We start from the raw sequence: 13,655 nt of genomic DNA on the forward strand, positions 1-13,655 counted from the left end.
TTTTGGATGGGGGCGATGATGGATGTTTCCACATCATGGAGGAACGTTTGGATTCCGGTGTCCACAATGGCACAGGTGTCTCATCACCCGTAATGATGCGATACAGAAATGACGACCCTTCTTGTTGATAACGGATCAGGTGGTTCAGACTCATGCCCATTCGTCTGCCTTTGTCATAATCAGTGAGATTTCTTGGTACCCAATGTGCACACACTTTGCGGTAGCCAAGCGTGTTGTGCACAATACTGTGCACAGAACCATACGAAATGTTCAGTGCATCTGCAATGTGTGACAGTGTGATTCGCCTATCCTCCCTAATCATTCCCTCTACCTGACAAATGTTGTGGTCGGTAGCTGAAGTTGACTGTCTGCCACTTCGCTGATCATCATTAATGTCAGTCCTACCATTTTCAAACTCCTTTCACCAACACCACACTTGTTTCCTGGATAACACGTTGTTTCCATACACCTCCACAAGTTCCCGATGGATCTCGGCTGGTTTCGTCCCCTTCGCATGCAAGAACCTGATCACACTTCGCACTTCCACATTTGACCATGTTTCCAGTAACCCTGCCATCTTCGAACTGCGATTCTCTGCAACTGTGTCACCGTGCTGCTCTCTAGCGGTCACCAGGGATACTATCCATCAATACCTACAACACACAAAAGAAATAGTTACTACCATATCGTTGTACATTTTCAGGGCATTTGTTACCTTACTTTTTGATTCTACCTTGTAAATTAGAACCAACTTTAAATACACGTTTATGTAAAAATTGATCTGTAGTTTTACTAATGATTAATTAAATGTGCACTTTATAACTATTATGTAGAATATCTTTGTTTTGCATTTGTGTATTTAATCTTCTTTTACCTTTAAGAATTTATTCTTATTTATTTCGAACACATGCCGTCCCGGAGTCCAAAGCACATTGCCTTAGACCGCACGGTCACGTAGGAGGATTTCTCTTATTTTACTTTTGGATAATCGCGAGGAGGAGGATGAATAATGAATTTAAAGAAATAAAGAAGGTCACGCACAAAGAACAGGACGGGTCTTCAACCTCTTAGGTGACGAGTTCAAGCCCTAAATATGAAGATTTCAACCTTAGACCTGAAGTTCAAAATTATAAACAAAATGCCTATTTACACTAAACTTCTCATCAAGGCCAAAATAGTTTGTAACTGTGAAACTACCCCCTGAATGCAAATTGACAACATTTTTTTTCATGTGAGTAACAATTAAATGTGTGGCACACACAGATACTCTTTGCGAAATCAATTAACTGTACCCTGACCCAGCCTCTCTGGAGCAAAGCCGCGCATAGTGGAAGAGAAGGAGAGGGGGAAAGGGGGGGGGGATCGAGTGGGCAGAGCGAAACCGTACACGTTGATGGGAAGGTTGCTAACTGCTGTGGCTTTCTCTCTAAACGCAATCCCGTTCCTCTCACTTGTTCATCGCTGCTCAGATACATGTTTTCGTTCACCTGCTCCAGAGATAAGTGGGACAGAGTGTAGTTCGCATACATTTAGCAAGTAAACAAGCTTAACTCAGAATGAAAATTCCAGAAAGTATTAAAACGTTTGCTTCAGCAATGAATGACTGATCATACATAATTCTCTTGCCAAAAATTAATGGTCTAAATTCATTTGAAGACTTGATAGTATATATTTACTAGATTTCAAGTTATAAGGAATTATTTCGTAGATGTTCATTTAACTCCAATAAAATTGCAAATAAAATATCCACAAGCTCAGATATACTAATACGAAGAAAGAAATTCAGAGTTACATTTCAAATGTATACGTATAAAGTAATTCTATAAGTAAAGAGCTATATGAGAATTGAACTTTTTTTTCTTGCAGGATAAACTTTACAATACTGAGGCGACAGAATAATTACGATATATTGCTCCAAGGAAAACCAAAAGTGTATTATTCAGAGTTCTTGATAGCATTGTAAGCTGTCCCAGGTTTGACCCTCCATACGAGGTGTTCTTTCTTTAAATAATAATAAAAAAAATCCTTCTATTAAACAAGAACATGGTAAGATTATATGTAATACCAGTGTACGGTGGCTACATTGTTCTGCATCTGGAATTTTCTAAAAATATATAAACAAATAAATGAATTGACACACGTTTAAAGGAATATTTTCCTGTATAAGATCGTGAATTGTGATACTCTAACAATAATTGTTTACTGCTTCAAAGGCATTGACAAATATTAATGAAATAACTATTTATGTTTTATGATCAGGTTCTTGCATGCGAAGGGGACGAAACCAGCCGAGATCCATCGGGAACTTGTGGAGGTGTATGGAAACAACGTGTTATCCAGGAAACAAGTGTGGTGTTGGTGTAAGGAGTTTGAAAATGGTAGGACTGACATTAATGATGATCAGCGAAGTGGCAGACAGTCAACTTCAGCTACCGACCACAACATTTGTCAGGTAGAGGGAATGATTAGGGAGGATAGGCGAATCACACTGTCACACATTGCAGATGCACTGAACATTTCGTATGGTTCTGTGCACAGTATTGTGCACAACACGCTTGGCTACCGCAAAGTGTGTGCACATTGGGTACCAAGAAATCTCACTGATTATGACAAAGGCAGACGAATGGGCATGAGTCTGAACCACCTGATCCGTTATCAACAAGAAGGGTCGTCATTTCTGTATCGCATCATTACGGGTGATGAGACACCTGTGCCATTGTGGACACCGGAATCCAAACGTTCCTCCATGATGTGGAAACATCCATCATCGCCCCCTTCCAAAAAGTTTAAAACAGTAACATGTGCAAGGAAAACAATGGCCACGATCTTTTGGGACCACCTTGCTGTGATTCACCTGGAATTCCTTCCACGTGGTACCACTGTCAATGCTGTGACCTACTGCCAGACATTGGACAGATTGAGAGAGACCATACGTCGGAAACGACCTGGAGCACTCAGGGAGGGCGTATTGTTGATACACGACAACGCTCGACCTCACACAGCGCAGCTCACCCGTGACCATGTCACACGTTTCCACTGGGAGGTTTTGGAACACCCCGCATACAGCCCTGATCTTTCACCCAGCGATTTCCATCTGTTCGGACCAATGAAGAAGCATCTTCGAGGACGACGCTTCAACACAGTGCAAGAGGCACAGGATACAGTGAAAACCTGGTTGGACAGCGTTGACACTGATTTCTTCACTCGTGGCATTGATGCATTGGTCACCCGCTGGAACACGTGCTTAGACAAATATGGTGACTATGTGGAATGTTAGTGTGCAGTGTCATGTATACCCTGTCACAGTTCAGGCAACCACGACATAAAGGTTTCTGTGGAAAAAAACTTGTTACCTTACTTTTGGATTCTACCTTGTATGTTTGACCATTTATCATTCTTCATAATTATCGTTCCAATTAATCATTAACATATATATGCCAGTTGCATTCACGAAAACGAAAAAAATGACATTTCCACGCATGCTATGCAGGTAGTTTACTAAAATTTACTAAAAAAAAATAATTAATTGACACACGTTCAAAGGAATATTTTCCTGTATAAGATCGTGAATTATGATACTCTAACAATAATTGTTTACTGCTTCAAAGGCATTGACAAATATTAATGAAATAACTATTTATGTTTGTGGCAATTCAGGACATACTAATTTTACCCCTTTTCCCACTCGAGTTCAATGCAGGGATACCTCCGTACGAACGAATGAACAATTTTCATCATGTGCAATTCTCCATTCAATGTTTTCGCCGATTCGTACTACCATCGTTTTCTTTGTTACAAACAAGTATTCTTTGCACATTACATGTAGGAGGAGAGTTGATCTACATTTCACATTCGTCAGCTGCTTCTACCTGCTTTCAGGAGCGCAAGCTTGTAGGGTAGTGGATACCGTTAAGCATTGTCAACCTGACGGTCGTGGGTTCAAACCCCTCCGGTGGCAGAAAATTTTCATACGTTTTAGACATATCCCATTGTGCTCATTGTCCACGCCGTGTGAAACGGAATGATTCAGTGTGGAATTAACGATTGGGGGTAGGGGAAATAACAAAATCTCCATTTTAACGAACCGCGAAGTGGAGAAATATTGGAAAATTCTTATAAATATTAAAATTACATTCATGTTTTTAGTGGTATAATCGCAGGTAAAATCAAAGATCTTACGTGGAAGATTTTATCTTGCTCTGACCCAACCAAAAGGCATTTCGCACACATCTAATACATTCTCCAATACATTTTAAAATGTTATTGAATGTGTCAAGTCGATAATTTGATCAATGCATCAATTCTTGACGCCGAGACGACATTTTCTGAAACTACATCTTCCCTCCTCTCGTCTCCAGTCTTTTCTGTTCTTCTCTTCTCCTTCTCCTTCTTCTCTCCCCTCCTTCTCCTCTGCTTTATCTCATATCGCCCTCCCTCCATTTCTCCCCTCTTGTCTTCATCCCACTCTTCTCCACTCCTCTTATCTCCTCTCCTGTCTTATATTTCCGACTCCACTACACTCTTCTCCTCTTCTTTTCGTTCTTCTCTCTTTCACTCTATTCTCCACTCTCCTCTTATCGTCTCCTTCACTCCTCTCCAAACTCCTCTTCTAATCTTCTCTCATTCTGTTTGCCTTCCTCTCTTCTCTCCTGTTTGCTCCATTTTCCTCATCTCTTCTCGCATCTTCTGCCTTTCTCCTCATTACTTCTCCTATCCACTTCTGTCCTTCATTTCATTCCCTCCTTTGCTTTTCCTTTTCCCCTTTTGCTTTCTCTCTTCTCCTCTCTGTTGTCCCCTTCTGTTTCATCTCTCATCTTTTCCTTTGTGTAGACTCATCAGCTATGAAATACTAGAAAATCGATTTTGTTTCTTTCAGAAAGTATTTCTCATTTGTAACAAATGTAATACTGATATTTTTTTCTAGTTTTATACAATAATACTTGGATTTCTTTCTTTCTCGTATTTTATAAATATTTATTGTGCATGTGGCAACCCTGAAATTTAGCCTAACTCTACACGCAACCCAACAACGCCTTGGGTAAGTTGGGTTGCCTAGTTTAAAATGTCGTTGTCCTAAATCTTTTGAGAGCCACTGTACAAGTTATTAGAGACTTGGGAATAAATGGGTATTTGACTACTGAAATTCGTAGGCCTATGTTCGTTCCTTTTCCCAAGGATGAACATCCACCTATGTCATCCCCTATGATACGACGTTAATTACCTCTCGCAGTATTTCCTTATTTCTAGGAAGGCTACGTGGTGATTTCTGCCCAGCATCTAAAACAGGTCTCTAATAACTTGTACAACGATAGGTGATAGGTTGGTATAATTTGCCTGGGATGATTGTGGACCTTCTCCTGAAATGGAAACTATTCCGTTGCCGGCTCCAATTCAACTTCTCTACCCTCGTTTTCTCTTTTCCACCAAAACTACGATCATTCCCCTCTCTACGTCAACACCTTTCCTACATCTTGCACTCACACCATTCCGCATTCTAGCTCGTGCTGACGCTTGCACTTCCTAGTTTCTCACTCTTTCCAAACATGCCACAAAATAATCCTTTGCAATGCCAATTAAGCAATAAAATGCACTGAAGATTAAAAATCAGTTCCTAAAAATGTTAGTGCCATACATTACTTGATGCATGTAGCTCCTGAAATCTGTAAAAATTTGTATTGAATTAGCTTTAAGCTCACGAGTCATTCCATGCCAAATCAACACAGATATGTGCAATTTTCAACCTGACCATCTTCGATTTTCATGAAATTTGGGGAGTTGAAACTATGCATGGAACTTAGTAAGTATGAAAATTTTGAGTCTCGTTTGTCTTGTAATTGTAAATTTATTCAAGGTCAAAGTTTGCAGAAATTGACCTTTCTGAGCTTGGTTAGCTATACTAAAAGTACTGTAACTCTGCTCCTATTTGGCCTAGGAAGCTGAAATAAAGTTTGTTGTGCAGTGAATGGAACAGCTACCTTGGGATAAAATAAAATTTTGTCACGTGACGTTGACTTTTGACCTTCAATATCTCAAAACACGTCATCGACAATAATTGTAAAAAAAATATATATTTGGTGCACCATGCAACACACACGAAAAATCAAACTGGGACTGCAATGGGATCAGAAGATACAAAATAATATGTATAGCTATGTGACTGATAAAGGCCTCATTACATTATATGTTTGCTACAATTATTCATGATAGATGTTAGGTCCGGGGGGGAACCATAGTTGTGTGTGTCAAGCAGACGTCCGCCATATTGAATTCAACTCAATCAAGAATGCCCAATAGTTAATATTCTATAACAAAAATATTTGACACCGTATACTTACGAACTGTATCCATATTGCTCGTGTTGACAAATGGTTCCAGAAAATCTTCATCAGTGTAGGATGTCCAGTTGGAATCATACATCTTGCACTTGCTTATACTCATATGCCCTTTATTGTCAATTTCTCTGAAATTAATGCGAAAATTGTTATTCATTAATGAAAACACCATTCAAATTCAGGATAAAGTAGAAAATGATACATAAATTGTACACAATTTGAAAAGTAAACTTAGATTTGGAAAAAAAATCTAACCCGCCAGAAACAACGGAATATTTTACATCTCTTTATATTACATCTTTGGTAAAGTGCTATGTAAGCCTATTTTTAAGAAAACTTAGTGATGCACTGATAAAAGTCATCCCGAAATTTATGCGTCCACCTTAATAACTCCTCATATTGTTATCGGATTGTTATCGGATTGCAATGGAAGTTCAATATTTTTGTGAAAATAGATACAAGTGTTTGGTAGTACCCATCAAGGATATTCAAAATACTGTCCGTTGTTTTCGATACATTTCTGCCACCGTTCAACCCAATGCCGAAATCCGCTCTGGAAAAAGCCAGATTTTGTTTTTTGACCCACGCATTCACAGCGATTTTAATGTCTACCAAGTCCTAGAAATGCTGTCCACGTAAAAGTTTTTTGAGAGGGGCAAACCAATTAAAGTCCGATGGGGCTAAATCCGGACTGTAAGGGGGCTGGGGCATCATTACTGACCATCGCATTTTAGCAATGATCAGTGATAACCCTCTATTTACAAGAACTGAAGTACAGCTCTGTTTTCTTCTTTGCTTAGTTACCTGCAAATGAAAAATTGGGTGCATTAGTAACATATCGCATTATATATGTGTGAAGTTTCATTGCAATCCAATATAAAAAAAAACGTAAGAGATAAATGAAGGTGCACTGCGAGTAATTATCATAAACATTTTGATAAAAATCTGCAGAGGAAACTTAATGTTACATGTCTTGAAATGGTAGTAGGTTGTTGAACAAAGAAAAGTAACAGAATATTAACAAAAATTGAGGAAGATTTTATCTAATATTAATCGTGTATTTGAATATGTATCTAATCTCAAGGTAACTAGTACAAGCACCAATGGCGTAATGCTAATGTCGTCCACTGTAATTAAGGAGCAGCGGGTTCGATACCCGGTTGGACGGTATCCCACTTCAAACCAGGATTGTTAAAGGTTTAGGAATTTTAAATAAATTCAACTCCGGTCCAGGAGAGAACATCAGCAAGCGTAAATAGGTTCTGGAACTTATAGAACCTTCTTATCTGTAAAGTATTTCAATTCGTTCCAAGAACCTATTTTCCGGATGAATTTAAAAACGGACAAGGACTTTTTTCCGGATGAATTTAAATACGGTCCAGGAACCTTTAACTTTTCGGATCAATATAAATACGGTCCAAGAATTTTTTTTCAGCTGAATTTGAATTCGGTCCAGGAGCCTTTTTTTCGGATCAATTTAAAAACAGTTGAGGAACATTTTTTCCGGAACAATTTAAATGTCAGTATAAATAGATTCGTATGGAAATGAAACAATACGCAACTTGGACCGAATTTCAATTGTGCGAGAAAAAAAGGTTCCGATCCTGTTACGGAACTGAATAGAACCCATTAGACTGTATGGGTCCCTGAATATTTAAGAACCCTGCTTTAAACTGTAGGCCAGCTCCAGAGTGGCCTATCTGTGCAAGAAGTAGACTCAAAATCTCAACAGCAACAAGGAAGCTCTATGATTAGAAAGATATCGATTAATAGTCTGTAGGTTGCTTATTGGGTGAACGAGTAAAATGGTGAAATGAGGATGATTGGAGCGTCTAGCTATAGTGTTTAGAACCGGGCTATGGTTTGACACGAAGCATAGTTTCCCACTGCTGAAGAGCAGGTTCTTCGGGGTGAATAACAATGTCTTCTCATAACATCTCCACTGGTTTCCACGTCAGAGTGTACCTCTGCATCCTTTTACTACCAGAACAGTAATATTAAATACCAATTGGAAAGTCCTACTCTAACCATGTACATCATGAAATAAGAGGAGAATATTATGAGACTTAAGAACTTTCAAGAAATACTTTAATATTTGCTGTTAACTCACTCCCTCCTCAGAACATTCAGGTCTATTGATATGTTCAAGAGTCCGGTCCTTGGCAGAAGAGGGCTAGATTTTTTTTTAGATATACGTAAAAATATTAGCGTAAAAAACTAATTTACATGAACATCTTTGGATTCTCAAGTTTTAAGATTTCTATTTTACCCAGGTATCAGACAATTTTGGAGATGTCAGATACTATTTTCGATGGCAGTGAGGAAAATGCTAAGTTACTGGTCTAATGATCATGATCGTTTATGAACAATCGTTCATAAACGATTCAATAAATAGGACTTTACAAGCTGTGTTTTTCCAAAGGATACATCGCATATGTAGATATCACGTCTTCTTTCCACTGATTAATTTCCTCTTCAAATGCGTGAAAGATTTGGAAATTATGTTCACTTCCTAACAGGATTGGAATGGATGCAGAATAAAATGGAAGTTCAGACTGCACATAATCCACACTACAAAAAAGTGTTTTTTTAAAAAATAGTTTGCTGTGTTTCTCTATCAGCTCTGTTTGTTTTTCATCAGTAAATATCTGCTTCACTAACTTCAATGTTCAGTAGTTACTTATTGTAGAACAATAAGTGTAAAGATATTTACGATATTTAACCTTTGTAGATTCTAATGTTAACGGTAATATTACTAACAAGGTACAGATCAACAAATTATTATGTTATAATACAGACTCCAGCAAAGACGTAGCTTTGAAAACATTGCCCACAGTACATGTTAACCTCTTACCTTGGTAAAGTTAAATTCTTCCATTCTTCTAGAGTTAAGTTAGTTCCCTCCTTTCCCGGTACGTGGCACCAGTGTTCCGGAACATCCATGTCCATCACTAAATTGAGGAGAACCATAGACGAAAGGGCAATGAACCCGAAATTGAAGAGAATTAAAAACCTTTTCTGAAAGAAGCCGTAGTGACCGACGGACTTCAGGAGGCCATCGTACAACTGGTCATCGTTCTTCTCCTCCATCTTCTTTCCCTGCGAGAAAGGAATCAATTCAGTGACGTAAACCTATGAATTACAACGTATACCACAGAACTATACTTCACAGTTTCACCTGAAATATTGCTTAATCCGCCCAGGTGGGACAACAGCCACAGGCTGAACATCGCCCTTCAGTAAAGAAAATTTGAATGCAAATTCAATTTCAATTTGAACCTTAAAATGACTTTGAAACCAAAGCCAGTTATCAGAATTAAACTTTGTTGCGTGCTCTAAGAAGTCTGTGACATAGTCGGACTGGTCCACCAGGCCTTTTGACAGTGACGACTTGGTTCAGTTAGGGCACCGTCATCTTCCCACACAGCACAGAAATGTCTAAAAGATATCCATTAGATATCTTTTGGATATTTGTGTCGGAAGTTCTTGAAATCTAATAGATATCCAGAAATATCCAATAGACATCCATTGGATATACCCTGGATAACCATTTGTCCGCATACGTGATATCCAGAAATGGATATATTTTGGACATTTTCGGATCACTTTTGGACATGTTTTGGACATGAAGTGGGACGTAATCTGGAAATTATGCTTTGATTTAGACATTTTTTGTACATACTTTGTATAACACCATTAAGCCTTGTTTCCATTATTATGAAAAAATATAAATATGCTAACCAAGGCAGTATTGTACTTGATACAGAGTCTGATGAAGACCTTGCTAGAAGGTTGAAACGTTAAGTTTAGTTTATGTTTTTAATAAAATAAATTACTGCCTTGGTTAGCATATTTATATTTTTTCATACTTTGTATATTCTTGGACATATTTTAGACTACATTTGGATCTTATATGGATGTAATTTAGATGTGAAAAGAATATTTTTTGGACCAGTTTAAAACATTTTCTGGATGTAATTGGGATGTAAAAAGGATGTTTTTGGTACATAGTTTGGATATTGAATGAACATATTTTATTTTTGACTACATTTGGACCTTACATGGATATAACAAGGAAATTTATTATTATTATTATTTTATAACTTTATTAGGGCACCATTTAGGCATCAAATGTATGTGTCCTGGACTGAATTATATATAAATCCTTAAGAAATCGCATGTATACGTCAATATATATATACTCAGCATTAGTAAAGAAAACTCTTCTGAAGCTAAGGGGATTTCATAGATTTGTACGCATATATTTGTAACATGCACTCCTATCTCTGTCTCTCTCTCTCTCTCTGTCTCTCTCTCTTTCTTTCTCTCTCTCTTTCTCTCTATCTCTCTCTCTCTCACACACACACATGCACACAAACAAACGCACACCACTCACGGACGCAAACAATCTCTCTCTCACACACATACGCGCACATGCACACACACCACTCACGGACGCAATCAAACTCTCTCTCTCTCTCACCCCCACCCACACGCACAAACGCACAACAGGACTCTACTGTTCTAACGTACACTGTCATTTTTTAAACAAAGCTGCCCATGTGTGCGACAGGAAGGCTGACAATATCAACGGAGGAACTTAGTTGCCCCGTCAAGTTCGCTGCACTTTTTGACTCTCTCTATGCATTGCGCGTGCGTCTAGTTGGTTACACTGTGCAACACTTACTCGTCTACTTCGTTCATTTGGTGTCAAGTAGTGCATTTGGTGTTTGCACCGTTTGCACTGCCTTCTGGAGGGATGTAGTGTGTGGTGTATGGTCACGTGGTGCGTGCTATCCGTGGAGGTAAGCAAGGAAGGACTAACCACTGCGTGCTGTTTCTGAAGCTGGGTCGCGTGACAGAACCGGAGAAGTCAGACCAAAACATTCGAAGACGCCGTAAGAAAGCATGTAATTTTGTGTACTTTTGAATAAGATTTAGGAAGGAATGGTGCCTGCTCAAAACACAGCTGTACTAACAGAAGCGACAGGAAACCTGAAGGAATAATATTCCATTTGCAAATGAAGCTAGTTATAGTTTGGTTTGTAGTATTTAAGTGTAGAGTAGACCTCGAGTTTGCATTTGTAGTTGGAGCCTGCTTCCATGCTCCTTCCAGCCCGCGTGCGCTTGCAGCAGCCGATGCGATCTTGTTCTGTCTGTGAAGCCATTGGTTGAAGTAGATGCAGCCATCTTACGCCGACAAACTTAAACTCCGCCCACTGGCTTCAAAACGAAAGCAAGGAGTGATACGAGACTGCTGGCACCTGGTGCTATCTAGTCAAATGAACGTTTACAGCAGCAGATAGGCATTTGTTGAATCTTATGAAGTTATTGGTTGAAGGTTATTTCCTAGCACCACCTTGACACCGGGAGACACCTGCACTACAACTATTTTTTTTATATATAGTGTCAAAAAGTTCAGCGAACTAGGCGTAGCTAAGTAGTATGATTGGTCCTATTACTGGGACAAAAAAGTATGACCCCCCTCAGACTGGTTTTGGCTACACTTAAAACTATGTCAAGATGCTTATATAAGCTTATTGCCTACAGTGTGCTTCCTGTCGAATCCAAGAATTTAGTAAAAAAGCCCTCGGGGATTTCCCGTAAAAAGTATGACCCCCTCAGATTCATTTGGCTACACGTACAAAAGCTGCATCTGTCGGATTGTTGTCCATAGGATTGTAAAAAATATGGCCCTCTTGGCATTGTTTTGGCTACATTTAAAGCTAAGCCAAGATGCTCATATGAGCTTATTGCCTTTTGTGTAATACTCTGTCAAGTGTGCTAAAATACTTGAGTCAGTTCAGATTATTAATATGTTAACCCGAATATTTTAATTGGGCACCAGGCTCAACTTGTATATCTAGTACTAAGACAATGCATTGTGTACAGGTCTTCTAAAATTGCTCTGTGACTCTTTCGTTTCTTATATCATAAACATATGATTTCTGACCTATAAGAATAACACTGCATATGGAGTCGGCAGGTGGTGTATCATGGAATTCACAGATTATTTTAATATTTGTCCTGTCACTAACTACAACCTGCTTGCTTTTGAGGTGTTGATTACAAACATTGGTCTCTGTGCTTTGAATTCATCGGGTGAGTAATACATGTCGGTATTGCCAGTAGTGACTCTTTTGTATGCAGTGTAGGCCTCGTATAATTCAAGAAAATCATCCTTGGACATGTCTAAATTATAATTTTCTCTAGGAAACGCCTCGTTTCTGCCGTTTTTAAGATATATGTTCTTGATATAACAGTTATCGAAGTTACTTGAATTTTGTTGCTGGTTGTTGTCTCGACCAGACTGAAACAGCACCACCACAAAATATGGCATGCCATATTGTATACTAGAAAATGAATTCGTGGCATCGAATTCGTAATAGCTACCAGTGGCAGGTTTCTGTACACATTGATATGTATAAAGTTGTAAAGGCACCTGTGGATTTTTTAGTATATCTGCTTTGTATTTAAGAGCTTAAGTGGCTTCGTATTCAACAACCGGGATTCTTAGCTCCATAGTCTGAATAACACATCTGCCTTCGTCGGGTAGGGTATTAGGCAGAGCCGCCCCAGTAGAGTTTAATGTATTGTACCGCATCAAAGAATTATTATCATTGGCGGCTCTTCGAAATGTGATTCTTAAACCACCCTTCCACATAATGTCTTTGTAATCTGAGAAGAATCCAGGTAACAGGCGCATCGGAAACACTACAGTGTGGCTCTTGGTTATTATCTTATCGCCAGCCTCAAATCCACCGATTTTGTAGTACGAGGCCTCGGTCTTGGATAACTTCAGTGTGGCCAAAGCTGTAGATGTAATACCAGGGTAGTCTACTCTGTTTATGACAACAGCATGCTTTCGGATCTCGATTTGAGAAAACAGATGCGGTACAAAATTGTCTACTAGTCTTATATTTGAGAATAATCTGTGCCGTCGAGCTTGACAACATCAAACTTGATATATAGGTCTGCTCTGTGGGGGTGTATAAAGCCATCCCCTACGTCAAGGTCAACCTCAATCTCTGTGTTGGACTGATTCTAATTGGCAAAGGTCCTACGGTTCGGAGGGAACGACTGTAGCTCGTAGCTTTCGTTATGCTCCATTTTTTAGTATGTATTTTATTTATATATTAATCTCTATGATGGCGGTTGTTGTGGCTCCAGCAAAATCAACTAATTCTTCTATTTCGTTAGTCACTAACCAACTCAATGCAGTCGAATTTATTATGGCACACAGGAAAATATAATGTTGGTAATGGAGTGTAGATGATTGGCTCCATGTATTCAGAGTTAGGTTTGAATGTTGGGATGATGCCA

At 38.8% G+C, this 13,655-nt stretch overlaps 1 protein-coding gene across 1 annotated transcript in view; it reads right to left on the reverse strand.

Annotated features, from left to right (window-relative positions):
* Positions 1-5,633: 5,633 nt before the first annotated feature.
* The window catches only part of LOC145990481 (carcinine transporter-like), a 155,365-nt gene continuing 147,343 nt past the window's right edge, over positions 5,634-13,655 (reverse strand). The window contains exons 10-12 of the mRNA XM_083126175.1: positions 9,187-9,431; positions 6,336-6,460; positions 5,634-5,653 (exon numbers count right to left, since the gene is read on the reverse strand). Of these exons, the coding sequence (XP_082982301.1) occupies positions 5,634-5,653; positions 6,336-6,460; positions 9,187-9,431 (390 nt within the window). The remainder of the gene's footprint in view (positions 5,654-6,335; positions 6,461-9,186; positions 9,432-13,655) is intronic.

Source organism: Lepisma saccharinum, chromosome 7, assembly GCF_977018435.1.
Source record: "Lepisma saccharinum chromosome 7, izLepSacc3.1, whole genome shotgun sequence".
NCBI classification, from domain to species: Eukaryota; Metazoa; Arthropoda; class Insecta; order Zygentoma; family Lepismatidae; genus Lepisma; species Lepisma saccharinum.